Source organism: Musa acuminata, chromosome BXJ3-9, assembly GCF_036884655.1.
Source record: "Musa acuminata AAA Group cultivar baxijiao chromosome BXJ3-9, Cavendish_Baxijiao_AAA, whole genome shotgun sequence".
NCBI classification, from domain to species: domain Eukaryota; kingdom Viridiplantae; phylum Streptophyta; class Magnoliopsida; order Zingiberales; family Musaceae; genus Musa; species Musa acuminata.
The window spans coordinates 11,448,907-11,469,217 of record NC_088357.1 but is presented as its reverse complement, the minus strand read 5'-3'; the positions used below and the strand labels follow the sequence as shown (position 1 = coordinate 11,469,217).

The 20,311-nt window shown below is 34.9% G+C and overlaps 1 protein-coding gene across 6 annotated transcripts; it reads right to left on the bottom strand.

Moving 5' to 3' along the window:
- Positions 1–724: 724 nt before the first annotated feature.
- LOC135648564 (villin-3-like) lies at positions 725–19,420 on the bottom strand. Of its 6 annotated transcripts, none has more exons than XM_065166342.1 (14): positions 19,382–19,420; positions 19,139–19,238; positions 16,646–16,721; positions 15,242–15,310; positions 14,826–15,166; positions 9,639–9,767; positions 9,382–9,530; positions 8,581–8,862; positions 8,347–8,487; positions 8,127–8,252; positions 3,100–3,165; positions 1,803–2,070; positions 1,239–1,420; positions 725–1,176 (listed from the first exon to the last, which is right to left on the bottom strand). In XM_065166342.1, exons 9-14 carry the CDS (start codon positions 8,437–8,439, stop codon positions 1,102–1,104), a joined length of 810 nt encoding a protein of 269 aa, XP_065022414.1. In that variant the 5' UTR covers positions 8,440–8,487; positions 8,581–8,862; positions 9,382–9,530; positions 9,639–9,767; positions 14,826–15,166; positions 15,242–15,310; positions 16,646–16,721; positions 19,139–19,238; positions 19,382–19,420; the 3' UTR covers positions 725–1,101. The 6 variants fall into 6 exon arrangements, with proteins under 6 accessions (XP_065022414.1, XP_065022416.1, XP_065022415.1 ...); XM_065166346.1 differs by lacking the exon at positions 725–1,176 and adding an exon at positions 1,571–1,708 and having other exon boundaries at positions 1,283–1,420; XM_065166344.1 differs by lacking the exon at positions 9,382–9,530.
- Between the last annotated feature and the right edge of the window lie 891 nt (positions 19,421–20,311).

The window sequence follows — 20,311 nt, the reverse complement described above, 5'->3', positions numbered from 1 at the left end:
TCAGCATATGCTGGCATACAATAGCATGGTATGTCGATGTAATGGTCAGTACTAAGAAGGCTGGTGTAGGAAGAGAAGAGAACAGAAGAAAAGAGAGAGAGAGAGGGAGAGAGAGAGAAGCCACGTAGGAGGTGGATTATTGAGGTACTAACCACTGAATCGATATGTACCGGTCTGGATGGTGTTATAAATCATGATTCTGACTAGGAAATTAGATGGGATATTCTCTCAATTATTTCTCTTGTTCTATCTATAATCATGTAGAGTTAGGATTTTTAAGCTTATCCGAGCATCCATCCTCTAAGCCGATTTTGAACTGCATTTATTATATTAGTAATTGATTTTGGGAGTCTATACAAATCTTTCTCCTCTAAAATGGAGTCTAACTAAATAAGCATTAGATTCTGCCATGTCGTTTGTAGCACATGGATATGAGATTGAAGTGATTGCCAAGATTATTGGATGAGATACTTTGATTGAGGCTGCCACATTGGACGTTTCAAATATTTTTACTCGAGATGAATACATCATACACTAACTTTGACTAAGGATCTCACATGCTTTGACCAATAGGGTTGTGTTGATCATTTAGATGTTTCTATTCAATGTGAGTGCATTATAACAAAGCTAAGAGATGTGTTTACCGAAAAGATCATATCGGACTCCATATGTTCTTCTTCCGGGGGAGAGGAATGCATCGAACGTTAACACGCTTGGGATAAGATATTGCATTCAACCCCAACTTGACCTTGTCATCGATTCAATGCACATATTTACCTAAGCATACATGATCCATATGTATCAAACACAAAACATGTACGCACGACGACTATATGCTTGAGCAGCCAAACTCGGGATGATTGCTAGAAATAAAAGAATGCCTACCAACTCCCAAACTTACCCAATCAAACAATTGTTGCTCATCAACAAAAAAACCAAAGCAAGACCGCTCCCGACATGACTGCAAATCCACGAGGAACCAAAAAATTGGAGAGGAAAGATAGCACACAAGCAAACACATCGTTAAGCTGGATAAGATCCATGGCACCAGGCCGGGAATGCTTAGAAGAGATCCACCTTTCTTTTCTGCATGTCCTGTTTTCATTTGGGTTGTCGATAAAATGCTTCTTTGGTCATGTCCAGAACCTTCTGGAACTCGGCTTCTGATAAGTAAGCCTGCAAATGAAGAAGTTAGCGGTTGAGGGCCATTCAAGTTGGAAGAATTTTGATTCACAAACCTCTCTTTGTTTATAGTCAATTCCTCTGAATGGATTGATGGACTTCGCTTTCAGACGATCATAGCTGACGGTAGCACCATTGCTCTCTGATACGGAGCTATCCGCTTCTGTGATTTCCGTCTCCGCTGAAACCTCAAAAGGATCACCCAACTCCGAGCCTGCACTTTCAATCTTTGCAGAATCTGCAATAGTTAACGATAGCATTACAAAACAAAGAATACATTTTCTTTCTCTTGTACAAGATCCTTGAGCTGATGTATTATTAAGAGAAGTTTTGGGCCTTAAATGATTCTATGGAAGATGGCAAGTCAACATCAAGAAGATGACAGCACCTTATATTGACAAATGCTTCATAGCCCCATATGAAACATCAATGTTTTCAAAAGGCTTCAGTAAACTTTGTTTCTTCTGGAAAAAGAGAATGGTAATGTCTAAAATGAAGATCTGGCGTTGCAAAATTGTCCTAACTCCTAAGAAGGGCAAACACATTTAGCAAATGGAATGCAGAAGATAACATGCTCATACAACTACCATGATATAGCAAAAAAGGGTCAAAGAAAGTACCATTTACAGTCACATGCGGCCCAGGGGAAGGGCTTCTGCTGAATCTTGTTGTAGAGGTTTCTGATTCTCCCTTCTTTTGCTCAGCAGTTAAAACGGAAGACAGTGCAGCAACTGCAGCTGCTCGCCGTGATCCTTGGTTTGATCGTGATGGCTTTGGTGCTGATGTTTTTGCATTTGAAGATGGTTTAAATGCAGATGATAGGGCAGCTAAGGCTGATGCCCTTTGAGTAGGACCACCACGACGATCACTGTTAGAGTTATGTTTGGACTGCATCAAATATAAACAGAAAATAGATCATAAATTTATCTTTGGACTGCAAATCATTTAACACTTCATCCTTTCTTGCAATCAAGCATGACTTGTTAGAAGTACAATTCCCAAATGTTCTAAAACAGAATTGGAAATATGAAAACGAAGGCCACCAGCATATTGAAACATCAAGTATATTCCTCATATTAGTGACTGAAAAGCATGCATGGATTCACTTTCTACTTTCCATGATAATTGAGGAAAAAGTGATGAAAGTTAGAACTCTAACTAACATAAATTTCTGTGTTTTCTAATAAAATTGAGCTGTTGGGTGTCAGCCATCATATCTGATGGTTATTTACAGATATTAATACCTGTTAGCTATCTGAAACAAGATACTAATACATGAAGCTCTTTCAGATCATGATTATTTACAGATGACAAAGGATGATGTTTCAGCGAAATGTTCATAGCGAGGAAAAACAAATACACGGGATGACCTATATGTCAGTGGCACATCAGATGGCCAGGTGTTATCATGACAGAATGGAAGATGTGCTGAACAACCACGGATTGGCATAAAGTCAGCATCCAGCATGTCAGATCTCAGTGAGCTTTAAGTAATCCTTTTTATACATCATGAATGGCTCAACCTAGTTAATATATACCCAACATCATATATTTATAGATAAAGCACTAGAAAACAAAGAAGGTTTGGATAGAACATATATTAATGTTTCTAACTAAAGAAACAAACAGCCAGTGAGTACAAATTAAGCATTAGCATAGAAAGAACATTTATAACAAATACACCAGCTTTTTGTGGTTGGATGAGAAAAACAAAAAGCTTTATCCTTTAAAAGTACATAATTAACATATAGGAAGACAGATAAAATATTTCCAAAATCACCATTTCTTTCTTTTCTTTTGGTTGAACTTGCTAGCCTGACAATTAATCAAAGTGCAGCTTCGTTATTTGATACCTCAACCTAATCATGAAACAGTTATAGCTTGATTAACTGTGATACTTGGCTCACAAACATGTACCTCTGAAGCATGCATAGCGGTACCAAACAAATGCAATAGCTTCTTCTGAAAAGAATTACCTTGAACCTGCATCACATGTAGAAGAGTTTATCTAGCATGAAGCATATGCAGTAAGCTAAGACTAAGTTGCAGGCTTAGCTTGAGGCCAAGATAATACATGTTGTGCAATATGATAAAAAAATATCTGGCAACCAATCCTGCCAAATCTATGTGCCGGATTTGTTATATTAGAGACAAGAACACATACATTATGAAAAGCACATAATTTAGGATTCTACAAGTTCAATTTGGACAAAATTCAAGAGAATTGACAAGAAAGAGGAGAGGTCTAATATTTTCTGATCTCCTTTCAAATAAAGTGGTTAAAGTGCATGAATGTAAATCAAATGTTGGTATAGGTCCAATGGTCACAATGGTAAAGGTGTAGAGAGAGTATCCAGTTAGACCTCAATATATCACAGAACATCCAAAAATTTTACTTTAAGCCCCACCTCAAATGACGGTCAAGAAAGAAAAATAAAAGGTCTGGTATATATCAATTTTGTAACCCTTGATTTCTAGAGCTTTTTGAGGATAAAATAGATAATTAAATGATTTCAAATTCGGAACTATTTCAACATATTAGGTTAACTGATTTCTTCAACTTATCTAATGATGGATTGTGTCATTTGAGTCACAAAGTTACACTGTCATTCAAGTCACAAAGTTACACATTACAGCTCTCACTATTTTTCATCAAAGCAGACACTGTACGTTAAGTGGTGTCAACTCAATGGTTTCTTTTTTTTCAATACCAAATTATTTCAGAACTCAAACATCATGAACAATATTCATTAAAAAGTGTACTAGATACAACACACACGGTGAATGGTTTATGTTTTTCTTGGGTAAAAATTCACAGATATACAAAAGATCATAATACAGCATCAATTATGTGTCAGTTTCTCCGTCAACAATTGCACATCTAGCTATAAGGCGACACCATGAGTGAATGACAAAGGAGCTTAGCATGACTTCAGCAATACATACTATTTTCTATTTCTGATTAGGAAAGGATAGATCTACATTCATGGTAGAAGTTGGCCTCACCAAATCTGGAAAATACCAAATGGCACTAGCAAGATTGAGATGAGTAAAAGACATGGCATTCTAGGTCCATACTGAGGTTGGAACTCACCTCAATCAGATCCAAAACTACATGGCAACCTAGTGAAGTGAAAAAATGCTGTTGTATTTTGGTTAGACAAGTTTAATTTTGCTTTAGTCTACTTAGAGTCATAGTAAGTTTACATCAAGAATTTCCTATTTTCAGATATAATTATTTGACTTTAATAATCAAATTTGCTTGTTATTAGTAAGGCTTTAAAAAAAATGTATTTAAAGTCCTTTTGAAGACAAGATAGGGTTTGTTATACTACCCGATATGATACGATACAGGTGGTATGTTCTAGTCCAATAAGTAACCGGCACACGGATCGGCCTATACTAGGCGGTTATGAATTGGGTATCCTGTATCAGGCAATACGAGGCCCATACTAGGCAGCACGATTAAAACTCAGTTGAGCAGGATTGGTCGTATGAGACAAGGTGGAATCCATGATTTTATCAGAGAACTTGGCAAGAGGTCAACACATGAGATTGTTAGTATTGATCCACAAGCCTATCCTCTATAAACAGCAAAACAGACAAGAATTTATGATTTTTATACAAAAAAAAGGGATATTGGCAAGGCAATAGTAAAGTGGTTCAACTTCCACAGGACTCTAACAAACACAAGACAAGGTCCATATTATCAGAATATTATATCTTCAATCCAAAAGACTAACACGGGGATCCAACCTCCAACACCGAAGGAGATACACAATATTTATTTAAATGAGATGATAGAACTGAAAGATTGGATCAAATTCTTCACAAGGTAGAGGGATGAGTATGGGATGACACTGATGTGTGTTAGTTGGACTGAGCCTACAACAGTGAGCATCATCAACTTTCTTGTATATTACAATATAAGAGACATATTTCGTAAGCCGGTTAATGACTCAATGCTTCCGATAAGATTTAAGATACAAATTATATTAAAAACCTAATGGACATTATGGTAGAGGAGATCGGGCCATAGTACATTATCCATATTATGACTGACAATAGAGCTAATTTTAGGAAGGTCGATTTACAATTAATGGAAAGAAGACAAACACTATTTTAGATTGGATATGCAACTCATTGCATGGACCTTAAGTTGAAGGATATTAATGAGTTACTCACCATTAGTAAGAAAGTGTGTGGCAAGGGCACAGTCGGTGACAAAGTTTATATACAACCATTATTGGGTCCACTTATTGATGCAAAAGTATATATATGATAATATGATAAGATATTTTGACCAAGCATCACTTGATTTGCTACAAATTTCATCGCTTTAAAGTCAATCCAGCAAAAGAAATAGGGTCTCAAGGCAATGGTCATATCATAGGAATGGTTGGGTTTAAGGTATTCAAAATCGAGCGATGGAAAAAAGGTAGAAAGATAATTCTTTCTTCTAGATTTTGGGAGGTCATCAATAAGAGTGGGACCGCTTTATATTGTCCTCCGGACAGTCGATATGGATAAGCATCCGAAGATGCATTATCTTAGACAAATATAACTTATAGCAAGAGAGGAAGTTAAGAAAGCATTCTCTGATGATTTTAAGACTAATTAATACTTATATCGACCATAGCTCATATGAACCAAGACATCCATAATATAGGTAAATTCATTTTCAGAATAAATTATAATATAAATATTCAATATTCGAAAAATTTTTACTAACAAAATCATTTATCTTATAGCGTATTATCTAAATCCAACCATTCAATTCGGTATAGTTTTGGAATGTGATCAGATTTATTATTAGTACTAAAGAATATTATATACTAACTCTTGCTAAAAAGTAAGATGCAATAAAGGCTATTATGGAGGGTTAACTATTCTAGAAAACTATCAGTTCATTCTCTGACACTGTAGCTATATCATGCCATTACAGTATAGATCCTGGTAGGAGAAATTTACACATACATGTTTGATTATAAATTAAAATTAACATTAATGATTTGTTATGCTAATAAAGTCTTATTTATGTCTTTTCGTAGTCGAGTGGTGTTTATAATTTGAAATATCCATACCTAATTAAAGAAAGGTTTTTGTCCGTGTACTTTTACAAACAACGATATCAAGTGATTGCGAACATAATTGATCAACATTCGCATTGATTCACATGAAGATCCACAACAAACTAACATATAGATGGTTGGAAAAACTAGATATGTCCACTACAATATGCGGCTAAGGTTGCAGTGAGCCAAGATGGACAAGGAGCTAGAGGAACTAGAGATTGATCTATCAACCTTGAATACTACAACGAAAATTCATAGCCGATGTTGGAACAGGTCAAAACAACAAAGAACCATGAGATCCTTTACTTGATGAGGCAGGAGATCTTCTATATCCTTCGTGTTTTATCACTGAGATAATAGAAGAAGAGGAACATCCCTCGATTAAAATGTGGCAAAAGGAGTTAGATAACCTCGAGTCAGACTACTCGAGGTCATAACACCCAACTTGCATAACCATCTGCCCAACATGCAAAGACAAAGGGAAAGGTAGTGGCATCAACCGCACAATTGGAAAGAATTGAGTCAGGCGATGAGGCACCTTCTCAATCATATTCAGCAACTCGCTAGGTTTATAGAGATACCTGTGACGTGGACAGTAGTGCCTCGATCGATGATGATAGTGATGCTAAGAGTCGATGGTTCCGCCTACTTAGTTTTAGGGTAGTGCATGGACTAGGGAGCCATATTTTACATATGCTATCCAAGATTTAGATTATGAAGCTTGACGAAATACAAGTTTATACACGGAAAGGGAAGGGGAAGGCAGTCGATGATTTTGAGTAGATACGACAGAGCCTATACAATGTAGATATAGAGCGGGGCTTATCATATGCCTAACCATCATATTATAAAAGATCATGCGACCAACAATAGTACGATAATAGTTAGTCATTCTTTTTGGAGGTTGGTCGGTCTTATGATACGAAGCAACAAATCGGTGATGAAAGTAGAAGTTTCAATGATCTCCAACCTTTGCACCAATACATACCACAATCATGCTTATCTCGGGAGCCGCCTTAGACATGTGGTTAAGTACGATCAAGCTATAACTATCACCATATTGATGCGCCAATGATATATTATGTTTAAGTATATTATGTCATGAGAGCAATTTCAGAATTAGGTCTGACAAACATACCAATATTGATATACAAATACATAGGATTGAGGACACCAATCGATCGCCTGTGGAGTTCTATCGTTCTTTTTTATGGTAAAACCAGGTATATCCATTGATTAATCAATCTATTACTTGATTCATTTGAATCTTAAAATTTCACTTGTAATATAATAATTCAAGTCATATCTTTATAGATAATTTAATATCAATGAAAGGACGGGTCGAAACATATCACAATGCTACTCCTTAAATCTTGAAAAAGATATGTGCCACTATTCCTTCTTAATTTAGATTATTTTCGATGAAATTATATTAAACTTACATTTAGTTCCAAATAAAAACCCTAATCTAAGTTTTTTTTTCCTTTTTTAGGTATTTTTTTAGGTTTTTTGGGCTTTTTTCTATGCTATCAACATGCCCACCCATACTGACACTCAGCACGTAGGTAGAGGGCAGCATGTGTCATGCCATCGATCGACACCCTAGCCAGGATATTAATCAAACTAATTTAAACTTTTTATTAAACCTTTACTAACTTACATCGCTTGATTCTTTTCTTTAGGCTCTAACTCAGAATCTTAGGCATGGTGTGCAATTTTCCAACTTCATAACTATTAGATCTATTATTTACAACATAGAACCATGATTTATATCATTAAGTTGAGCTCTTTGATCGATGAAAGGTTGAAGAGATGAGAACCGATGGCTCAACCAAAAATGAAGGTGCAAATCAAAAGCCAGAAAAGTACCATAGATTTTGCATTGTCCCAAGAGAAATACGCCGTGAAGAAAGAAGGTTCATTACCCGCCGTGATCTTATAAAGTGGCACATGTGGGGATAAACCTTCCAGTGACACTGCAAGATCTATGTATTTCTGAAAAACAAAGATGTTTTGTATAAATTAGATTATTGCAACAAAAATAGAACATGATGGTAGGAAAAAGAAAAAGAAAGCTTACAACCAATACCTGTCCTATATGAAACGCCTTTTGCTTCTCCTTGGAATCCACCGACTGTCCAATCCAAATAAAGATCTCGGCATGGGTGTCAAGTACCAACATGTCTTTGGTTAACAAATAATCTTGAGAATAATTGAAAACCTCAGTAACCTGCAAGCACAGTTATATGCAAGAAAAATGAGAAAGTGCAAACAGTACATGAGTTTCAATATAAAGATTATAGTTGGAAACAATCAGTCACACCTCTAATTTTCCTGGAGAAGCATCATGTTACCACAAATAAACATCAGATTTCAAAAGTTAGATCAGGAAAAATAAACGAAAATATATAAAGATTAGGAAAATCTCCAAAATTATACTTTTGTGATTGAACCAACCTTTCTTAAATGAAAACGTGTACAAATGAGGATCTTTAACAATATCTTGTGTGATCTTTTTGCTGGTAAAACTTTGCTTACCACCAAGAGCAAACCAGAAAGCACAGTTTTCTGTTCCCTTGTTGACATGCTTCAGTGCAACACCTGGCTGCAGGAGAAAGTGGAATCTTGTTAATTCATAGAGCTCTATAAGTGTAATTATGTGTATACATATATGCAATATGCACACACACACACATAATATGTGTGTGTATGTGAATGCATGTTGATGTAGGTGAGGTACTGTAGAAATGTACAGAGATGCTGTCAGTGATTGCCAAAAGTATCTAAAAAGGTTTGCTTTAACAAAACCAAAATGTCAAACTTAAATCAGCCATCCACAAACAGGCTAAAGAAAAAGTGACTAACAGATAGGCCAAAGCAAAAGCAGTTTCAATGATGAACCTAAAGCTAAAACCAAGAATATTTCTAGTTTCTTGTTCACTGAAAGTAAATGATCATCCCCTTATGCCCAAAATTATAAACATTAGAAGTAAAAGAATACTTGTAGTTAAGCAAGACTCAAAACAGAAGCCAACAATGAGCAGATACAAAAATGCATCTCAGAGCTAGTAATGAAACAAAACCACATATCTGAAACAGTTTGCACCAAAATTGTCATACTTACACCACACCATAGCAGCTTGTATGTGTTTGTGGAATTGGCTGCATTGGCTGAGACTATTACTAAGTATTTTAACTCTCCCCAGGCTCTACATTGGCAGGAGCATCATGCACTGGGTTGTCTCTTTTTCCTATTGACTCTGTTTACTTTGACTGTATTTGTCATCATGAAGTGCAAAGACAATTTCACAAGTTGGCATAACAGGAAAAGAGAATGATGACATTGAACCAAAAAATTGATACAAAATTTTGGATGCATGCCTTTAAAAGTTCTGCAATTTGTACAGCACACTGCTGCTGTTCGAAAGTACTTGAACTTCCATTCCATATGAATAGTGAATTTCCAGATTACAAAATGAAACAATCGCTGGAACTTAATGATGTTGCCACCTGAAACAAAAAGATGAATTTCCCATATATCCAACACTTGTTCATATGCAAAAATAAAGAATATTCCACTGACTTGTCAAATTAAACGAGAATGATGTTCTATTTAATAATAATGAAAATTAGAAGATTCCTAGGTGAAGCTGCACAGAGAAATATGTTCCTTGCTACCTCAAGAAGGGCAACCAAGGATGACTAATCCAGGGCATATTAGGTACTAAGACTGCATCATGTGCTATGTAAATCATTTTGTGCTTCTCTTACATGGACTAAAAGCTTTGATTATGTATTTGGTAAGAAGTTCGACAATTTATTGATTAGTCAATTATTTCAAATTCTACCACAGGCAGAAGCCATAGTTGTAAAAATTGTTAAGCATATGTTGGTTGTTGTTTATGTGCTAGCATTTTTAATTTTCTTCTACTGGCATTACTTCATGAACTCTATTAGTTTCACTGTATCATAATCTACTGTCTTTGTTTTCATTATCACAATATAAACTTATGTTCAGCTCACCAAACTAAGTTTTCCTTTGTTTTGTCACTCTTTGATGTACAAAACCTGGGAATACTGACTGTTATATTATAAAGTATTATGCTCCCTCAAAGGTTCTTCATCAATAACTAATATTATTTGAGTTACTAACAATTGTATATGCTTTACTTGAGCCAAGAAGAATTGGATTCTCTCTCATTTTCAACAACTTACATTGTTGGGCATGATCAGTAAGCTATCCCTGACAGCAACTATCTACCACATATGGGTAGAAAGCATGGTTCGCCATTCCATGGTGTACCACCCGATATGAGCAGTATATAACGGTCTAATAGGGGACTGGTATGCGAACCATCCTGTACCAAGCAATACATGTTACATGACCTTGTATCGGGTGATACAAGGTCTGTACCGATTGGATTTTTATCGTTACCAATCAAGGCCTGAGATTGCCCTGTTTTAAATGGTCAATTTGATCATTTGAACCATAGGAAAGAATTTTTAAACTCTTTTCTTCCCCCTCTTTCGACCCATTTTACTCCCGCAATCTCTTAACCTCTCTTAAACTCTCTCACTCACATATCTCTCTCATTCTTAGATTTTCACTCTCTTAAGTTCAACAAAACTACGATTGGTGGATTAGATCAAATTTAGGAGGATTAAGAGGAAGTACACTCTAATTAAGAAGTATGCATTTTGTTTTTAGATTTTTATTGATTTATGAGATGATTAAACCTATTCTATGTGGTGGTTAATGACTTAATGTCTAATATGTTATTTGACATTTTTTATGATAGAATAATGTTAATTAAGGAGTAATTAAGACCTTTAATGTTATGATCAGTGTGCTTAATGCTGTTTTTTTTTTTCTGAAATTAAACACTTAATGGGTTAAATCTTTGTATTTCATGCACAGGTGATTTATATGTTTGTGATGGTATAATAGGTTTAATTAGATTTTAGTTAAGTTTTTTAATATTGTGATTAGTAATTTTAATGATGATTTAATCAAAATTTGACCCTGTACTAAGTTAATTCAATGTCTCTAATATCTATTAGGGTATTTGACATATTTATAATGGTGAAAGAGGACTAATTAGGGATTAATTAACTGTGTTAATGCTATAATTAGTGCATTTAATTATGATGATATAGAAATTTGACTTGGCTCAATTAAATATCTTTAATAGCTATTAGAGCGTTGATATATTTATAGTGATGAAAGAGGAATAATTATGGAGTAATTAACTATATTAATGGTGTGATTAGTATATTTAATGATGATTTCATCGTAATTGACTTATATTGGATCAAATTTATGTGTTTAATGCTTCTTAGGTTGTTTGACATATTTATAGTGGTAAAATAGAGCTAATTAGGGTTTAATTAAGTTTTTTAATTACTATAGTTAGTGTATTTATTGATAAATATAATGATATTGAGTCAATTCTACGTATTTAATGTTGAATATGTTGATTGGCATATTTATAATGACAAAATAGGATTTATTACATATAATCACACTAAAGAAACAAGCACATGATGACGTTTGGGATCATGTCCAAAAGATAAATAGGAACCGTCATCATTGGTAATGTACTTATTGTGACTACATCAGCAAGGGTGGAGGAATCATCTGAGTAAAGATGTGTTTGGTCGACGGGTATCCCAATATTGCAAAATACAAGAAAGTTCGGACGGAAGTCCGTAAATCATTTCAATAAAAGTTACAACAGGCAAGAGAAGATACAATGAAAAAGAAGGCAAGAGCTAAGGAATAATACTATAAGGCTACGTAGGAACTAGTTTATGATGAATATAAGGGTTGCAGCAATAATATCAATCTGGATTTCAGAACTGGTATTCGTGCATCACTGGAGCATCAGTATATATACGAGAAAGCAATGAGACATCAATGACCTAACTCACAATGGGAGCGCGGTAGTGGATATGCCTCAATACATACTGTACCGACAACCGGTTGACATGCCGAAACAGATCGATAAGGCAAACTTTAGTTGAAAGAACTAACCAATCACTTTGCTAGATCGAAAAACCATTAGGTGTCATCATATCATATATTCTAGCTAATATTCATGTTAACTAATTATTACAGTCGAAGTAGCCAAGGACAATTCCGAAGATTATGACGTTGTTGACATTTGGGACTTACAACCTTCGTTTCATTTACCAAATCATATTTGGTGTCAATGTACTCCACCATAATGTAATTGAATTGCTATCAACACTGATATTTTAGTGTGTAACCATTTCATGTATTACTGTCTTCTTCATCATCATAAAAAGGAAACCAATTTCTATTACTGCTGTTGGACACCTCACTAAGAATACTATTCTCTATCATGAACTGCAAGTATAAACCAATTTCTATTACTGCTGTGGACTCCTTACTCATTATACTATTCTCTATCATGAACTAAAAGTATAAATCAATTTCTATTACTGTTGTTGGATGCCTCACTCAGATTACTATTCTCTATCATGAACTACAAGTAATTTATCAAGGTCTTATAGAGGAAAAACAGAAATCTCAAACTTATTCATCATGCTTGATGAATAAGTTGCAATAGAGATGCTTTAACAGAAAGTTTGTGGCCCCTTGGAAAAGTTGGATACTACTCTTAAATATTGACAGTTTTCATGACCTTTTTCATTCATCTTTTGGAAGCAAACAGCCCAGCTAATTTCCTTGCACATTACTATAATAACATGAGAGGAATTTACATGGAGCCAGGAAAGTTACCCCCAAAACTGCAAAGGATGATACATGTAGACACCAATAACATGCCATTCCAAAGATAACTATTGCTCAAATGAATTTTCCATATCTATTGATATGGAAGCCTGTACAACAATCCAAGCAAATGTACAAATATGATAAACTACCTGTTATATTTTCTTTTGTTTGTTTCATCCAAACTATGGTTGGTCTATTATTATGTCTACATGTAGTATTCTGCCCACATTTCAGTTTATTTCACCATTGCTCTTGAAGTAGTGGAATGTGTTAGTTGTACATTGCAATGTATATTTTATGCTAATGAATATGTTACCTTCTTTCAAAAGGAATTTAAAATATTTGGACTTACTCTGCTTTCCTTAAGTTTTGGGTATAATTGCTTAGTTCGTTAAATCAAATTAGTTTATTAACTAGAAAGGGGAGCATATTATGCACCTACTAGAGATCACTATGCAAATGAGTCCTTACCAGGAAAAGAGCAAAGCTTGTGTTAACCTTTTACATCATCAAGCCCAAATATTTCCCCCTTGGAAACCTAATGACTGAAAGCAGGGTTTAAGCTCAAAGTTCTGCCAATATTCAATTAGGTTTAGCCTAAAGTTGGCCAAAGCTAATTTTGAACTTTGATCTGCTTGCCTTCACCACTTTCATCTTCAAGTCAATTGGACTAGATCTCAAGGGTTTTCCCAGAACAAATTCAGGTGTAGGGCAAGAAGCAACAGTTCCCATAAAACTAGCATGCCATAGAACCAACTACCAAGTGCAATGTCTTATGTAAGATTATTGGCAACAAGAACAAGAATGAGAACTGTAACTCAATCAAAGAATATGGATGATAAGAGAACTGAGGTGGTTAAGTCGGCTTCTTTAATAATTTTACTTGTCTGAGGACCCTGGAAGGGCAGGAGAGGGCCCGAGTCAAAGAGAAAAGAGAATCCAAGGGAGGAACAGGTGCTGACGAGAACACACTTTCATCCCAAGTTCATGCATGAGGAGATAAAAGGAGGGTATGTCTGTTTGAGGAGAAGCAGCTCCTGAAACATAGATGCTTTTTCCGAGTCATGGTGTTTGACGGATTTGACAGTCCTAGACTTTGAATAAAGTAAAACTAAAAGCTGCTGTTATCTAAACCAACACTTGATATGGAAAAAAAATCACTCAAGATCATGTGATTTTCTAAATATCTGCTAACACATATAAAGACAAAGATATAATAATCAACATATGAAATGAATCTAGTAGGTGGGAAAAAGGCCTCAGGATATTATAGTCTTGGACAGATTCTTCTATCAGACATAACCTTATCAACATTTTTTGGTGAGTACTAGAGATTTAAACAAATTTTTACAAGAATAACACCTAAATTACTAGCAATAAAAAGTTCCAATCACTGAATAATGCTTGTAACCAAGGTATGCAATACCGGTGTTTCGAGGTTGGCTCGGTACGATATGATACCATGTACCGCTTGGTACACCAGGGTGTACCGAGTGATTTTAAATATTTCTTTCTCTACAATAGCACCGTAGCAGTGCTACAGTATATCACTTAGCACTGTAGCATGTTCCATCCGATAGCGGACGGTCCGCGTACCGGTATGCTGTCGGACCGGTACGTACCGCCCATACCGGACGATACTATTCGAAATTGCATACCATGCTTGTAACAAATGAGCCAAAAGTTGTAAACTATGATAGCTGCAGTAACAGCTTGGAGAATAACTTCTTTTTATTTTTTTTGGCTTTATTGAGGATATAGAAGATTAAAAATTAATGAAATGTAAAATAATATTTACATGTGCATACCGTGTCAACTTGAACTGCTTTATTGTTGTGGGCTGATGTACCAGATACTTGGATTAGTGCAATGCCATCAGAAGTATGAGTTCCATCATTTAGATTCTTGTCTGCAATGAATTTTTTGTAACCAGAGCTGATTCCACCCTGTGCAAGGTTATATTCAACAAAATAGAAAAACCCTAGGCTTTTGGCAATACAAGTATGACATTAGCAAATCTTGTCAGAATCTTGTGTTTCTTTCTGTATACAGATGGAAACACCATATAATCTATTGATATGTTCAACACAACCATGGGTTGAACAAGTGCAATGAAGTGTGGTGGTTCTCTCCCTTGAAAAATGCGGCCCTGCAGGAGGACAGAACTCAATAAAGCTGTTTCTGCTTCTTGTCTTATCAATAAAGGATCAGGAAAATAAATAACCTGCACAGGTCTTCCTTTTAAGGAACTCCACATTGTATTAGCCAACCTAGTCACCATCAGTTGATCGTCCTGGAAGAAAACAATGTCATTTTGATACCAAGTAAACCTAGCCTAATCAGCAAGCTCAGTGAACTGTTAATGCAATACGATTACGCAGCTCAAACCTAGAAGTGCAACGTTGATTCAAATAAGGCATACATTTGAAACTAGGAGGCTTATAAGTGTGTGCAGATAACTAATATGCATTACACAATTCAGGATCTCTTCCAAGGCTCACTGAGATTTAAATCAAAATGTGGAAATTTTTAGTGCATAAAAATACAAATTAGGAGGCATAGTCATGAATATTAGAGTAACTAGACATCAATTTTTCATATTATTAGAAGGATTTAAATATCATCCCAAGGGGCACAGAGGATCAATAACTTTCAGTTAAGGGAAGGCCCAAGGACCATACCTGTATTAATCCAACTTGCTAGCACAAAAACCAAATAATAGTTATTTAACAACCATTTAATATGCTATTTCTGTTTTTCAATAGGACTGAAAATATACATTATAAAAAAGAAATTTTGTTTAAAACAAGAAAAATTAAATGCCATTGTTTATAAATTTTGATACTCAATTTGTCCTACACTGGCTTTCTAATTGGAGACACTTTCCTACTCTCAACTGAGGGAGAGAACCATCGACTAAAGGCATTCATCAACTCCTCACACCAAACCACCACCCAAAAAAGGGAAAGGATATCATATTGATTAATTTCTAACCCATCCCAAAATAGAAAAAATTACATATATATATATAGACATGTTAAAATATAAATATTTCTTGTATATAATTTTATAGTTTAAAATTTTGCACATATACCCATTGCTGGTTAATAATAGCCCAATTGACCGTTAAAAATATAAAAGAACATAATTGCACTTAAGCATCTTCTCCTCTACCCTCTTTCCTCTATTTGCCCTCTTCTTCTCCTCTCACCCCTTTCTTTCTCTCCTCTAATCAATCATTTTCCATGGCCCCACCCATAGAAAGACAGATCTCATGACCTGCCTCCTCGTCACCCTTTGACTTTTGAGAACTGGCAAACCTTGTTTCCTAGAAGAATGCCATTGCCAAGCCCCCTCGAGCCCTCCAGTCTTCCTTGGCCCTTAGCCTTTAATATTGCCATCCTCCATAGTTGTTCCCCAGTCAGTGCTGGCAATAGCACTAAAGGAAGCTCAATGCTGGTATAAAAAGCCATGTTTCCAAATGTAAAGCAATATTTCTAACCAATTCGTGATAGTGCCATGAGCAAGAATATAATGCTGTTGCAAAAGAACATAGAATATCAAATGCCACGTCACTTCTGATTTAACTGAAAAGCTACTAGACAATGTAGGAAAGATGACGAATTACCACAACTTCTTGGCATGCCCCATTTGTTGCACAGATTTTTGGCTTGTAGGCCAGTAGAGGAATTCAGGACTCAAACCTGAAACAACTTAGTAATTGTTCAGTTAAAACCTAGGATGTTAGAGATTGATATAATCAGAAAGCAGCAGTTATGATGCTGTTATTTCTTTACTTGGTAGCTGTTCAGTTCAATTCTAGGATGCTAGAGGTTCATATAATCAGAAAGCAGCAGTTGCAGAACTTAATAATCAATAACAGAAAAAAGTTAAAAAAGAGAGAAGATCGAGAATGAGGAAAGGGAAGGAGAGTCGACAAGAAAACCACTTGCAACAGAGATACCAAATGGCTTCCAAGAAAAAGGTAGGGAAGGGTTTCTACAGAAAAACATTTTTCTATGAAAGTTAAATATAAGTTGTCCGGACAGGTAGAAAAGGAACCCTTTTTTATGTATGAATGCAAGAAAATGTGAAATCTAATCACTTTCTGAAAAGAGACAACAAGAAGTCATAGAAACGAGAACTTAGATAATTTTCCTTTATATTCTTTCATTGAATTAGTCCAAAACAGAACTTTTACCGAAAATATGGATATTAGTCTTACAAACCTTTTTAGTTTACCAATTAAACAAACATCAAACCATGGACTAACCAAGGGAAAATATTTCCCATTAAGTTTCCTGTGCAACCACACATGCTTATGTTCTTTAGCATAAGGCATTTGTAACCCGAGTCTCAAGCAAACTCAACTGTAATTGCAACCATGAATCATCATAAAGGGCTTGTTTTCATAACTCAAATTAGAACTCAAAAGACTCCCATAAACATAAAGAAAACATTCAGCTTGTCTCTTTTCTTGACTTAACCAATCAACTATGCATTTCTTCTAAACATAAGACTCCAGGAAATTCTCCAAGAAGAATAAAGTATCTGGATTCCAAAATTCATTTTCCTAATGTACAGATTGTGGCCTCATCTGTTTCAGGATGTATAGACTATAGACTATCAACTATGAAATATGTATAAGAATGTAGGATTCTGATACCAAAAGGTAAGAATTCATCCCTAGGATAGATCTTTGAAAAAGAAGGGATCCGAAAATGATCAGTTGCTTTATGAATTATGATGATAAAGAATAATATCTTAACAAGAATCCGTGATCTATTTATCATAAAAGATAACTTTTCGTAGCTTCAACAATTTAGAGAACATAGCAACAACATAATAAATTAAGATCATTATTTTAGCCTCACTAATCATAAACTGATGCTTAATACAAATCACACTTGCATAATATATCAAATCATATATTCATTCATCTATAACAAAATTCCAGCACTAAAAAGTTCTCCCAAGAAGCTTCCGTGAAGTAGTCTTTGAGTATTAATATTTTAAAAATTGAATTCTCGAGAAATTAGCCAACAATATTCATGAACTGTCTTAAAAGTGTCAGACCTGACATATGTCGAATACAGATGCAAAAAATAATTTGAATTTTCATGTTGCATAGCATATCACAAGCCCCTTTAGCAAGAAATTTCAGCTAAAAATCCTAAATTAAGAAATCTGACCAAAATTCCTATCCACTTAATAGTACAAATTTAAGGGTTAATACATAAGGATGACTAATTAGAAACAACTGGACTCACAAGAAACTTGTTCCAATGATCCTCAACTAAGTCCAATGATCCTGATGCTATGAACCCCTTGTTGATCGTAAATATGATTTTGATTTTGACAACCTAGGTTATAAATAGCCAATGGTCCACATAAATTGTTATTTGTTGATCGCAAATCACACAAGCTACTTAGCCATGGGGCTCATAATCACACTTTACTTGGACCTGATGTAATTTTTTCCACAATCTATCCACCACATAGCAAACCAGCAGTCAAAGCAAGAATGGTACAGATTCAACTACCATATTCGGCTCATTCAATTCTTCGAATCAGACCTGTGCATCACATGCACACAAAGCTAAACTGACCATCATGTACTCCCACAATATTTGCAAAAGGACGGATTGAACATTTAAAACAAATTAGTAGATTCATTCAGGCAAAAGAAAAAAATATGTAATAATCTGGCACATCCTCTCATCTTTACCCCATCCCAGCCAGACAAATACAGAAACTCAAACACATGCTCTCCCTGCTAAGCTAGACTGGCACACTTCCAGCATCAAAACATGCCAAGAAGAGGAACACAAATTTTTTTATCTGGTTAAAGAATCTTTATTTGAGATATCATAGTTCCTAGTCAATGGATTCAAAAATATTTAGTTAGACCCTATATTAAAAAAACATTATTATATGAAAGTGCAACATCAACATCTAGTACACAGAATATAATTTTTTATTACAAGTATGACCTATAATATTAAAAGTCAAAAGGCGAGGATCTTGCATATGGCCCAAAAACTTTAAACTTTTAGGTGTGAGGGAGAAATCACAAATCCTTAGGAAAAAGAGAGAAAAATAGAGAAGACAAGAAAGATACCTGTAAAATTATGTATGAATCTCCAGAGTAAAATTTACCATTGTCAGACTTTGGCAAAGGCACTGGTTGAAAATCCTCAATCTGCCATATCTCTGTTCCTCTAATGTTATGTTAAGTAAATTCTGCAGAGGGATAGCTAACAAGCACTTCAAACAGTAATGGAAAAGGACTAAAGATTTTGCACAACTAGATCCTAGGATAACTTGTTTTTACAGAGCATTTCGCAACACATTATAAGGATACACATTTTGTCCAACTCCCTGAAATGCAGGATCAACGTATTTTGCAGAATTGGACATTATGCACTTGGAAGGCCTTACAGGAAAGATGTATTTACAGTTTCAGTATGTGCTTGAAATACTCAATTATGCAAGACGATTGTTCTGCAGATGAAATTAGCATAGTCAGTAATCAACAGGAACTATCAGCTTGTACCATTCAATATATGTCACAGATTCAATAATATAATCTCAACCAAGACAAGTAAAACAGTCTGTGAATTAAGTAGAAAATGCACATCAGCAAGTGATAAAACATAGTTATATAATATTTTCACTTAACTGGAAGTTGACACATAAAGAACACAAAAAAGACAGTATCATTTATGTTTCTCATGAAAGATGATATCAAATAAAAAGAACTATCAAATTATCTGGGGAAACAACAAGGTTAAGCAGGTTTGATGAAGAAAATGGGCTTCTTTGATAGCATAAAGATCCCAGATAACTCAGGAACTATTTATGTCAACAATTGATGATGTGTAGTAACTATTGCAGAGAAGAAGCAGACGGATATTCCAGAAAGAAGAAAAGGTTGGAGTTGCATCTATAGTGATCAATTTAGATTTGGAATTGAATTACCTTGAGAAGAAAGACAGCCATCTTTTCTACATAACTTATTTTAAAGGTTTTGAAGTTCAAGGGGTTTAATAACTATAACTTGTCAAAGATTCAGACCTACTGTTCAGACTGTCTGAGTCAAAATATTCCTACTATATCAGAGGAAGAGTTCTTGAATTGGCTACAAGTGATTGTGCTTTAAAGCCAATTCTTGTACAACAAGAAAAATTCTAGAATCAGCCATAATAAATGCTTTGATCAAATAAGCTTTACTTTATGTAGAATTTTATGCCCTATCCTGCTTCCTCAACTTTTGCTATTCATTAAATTAATA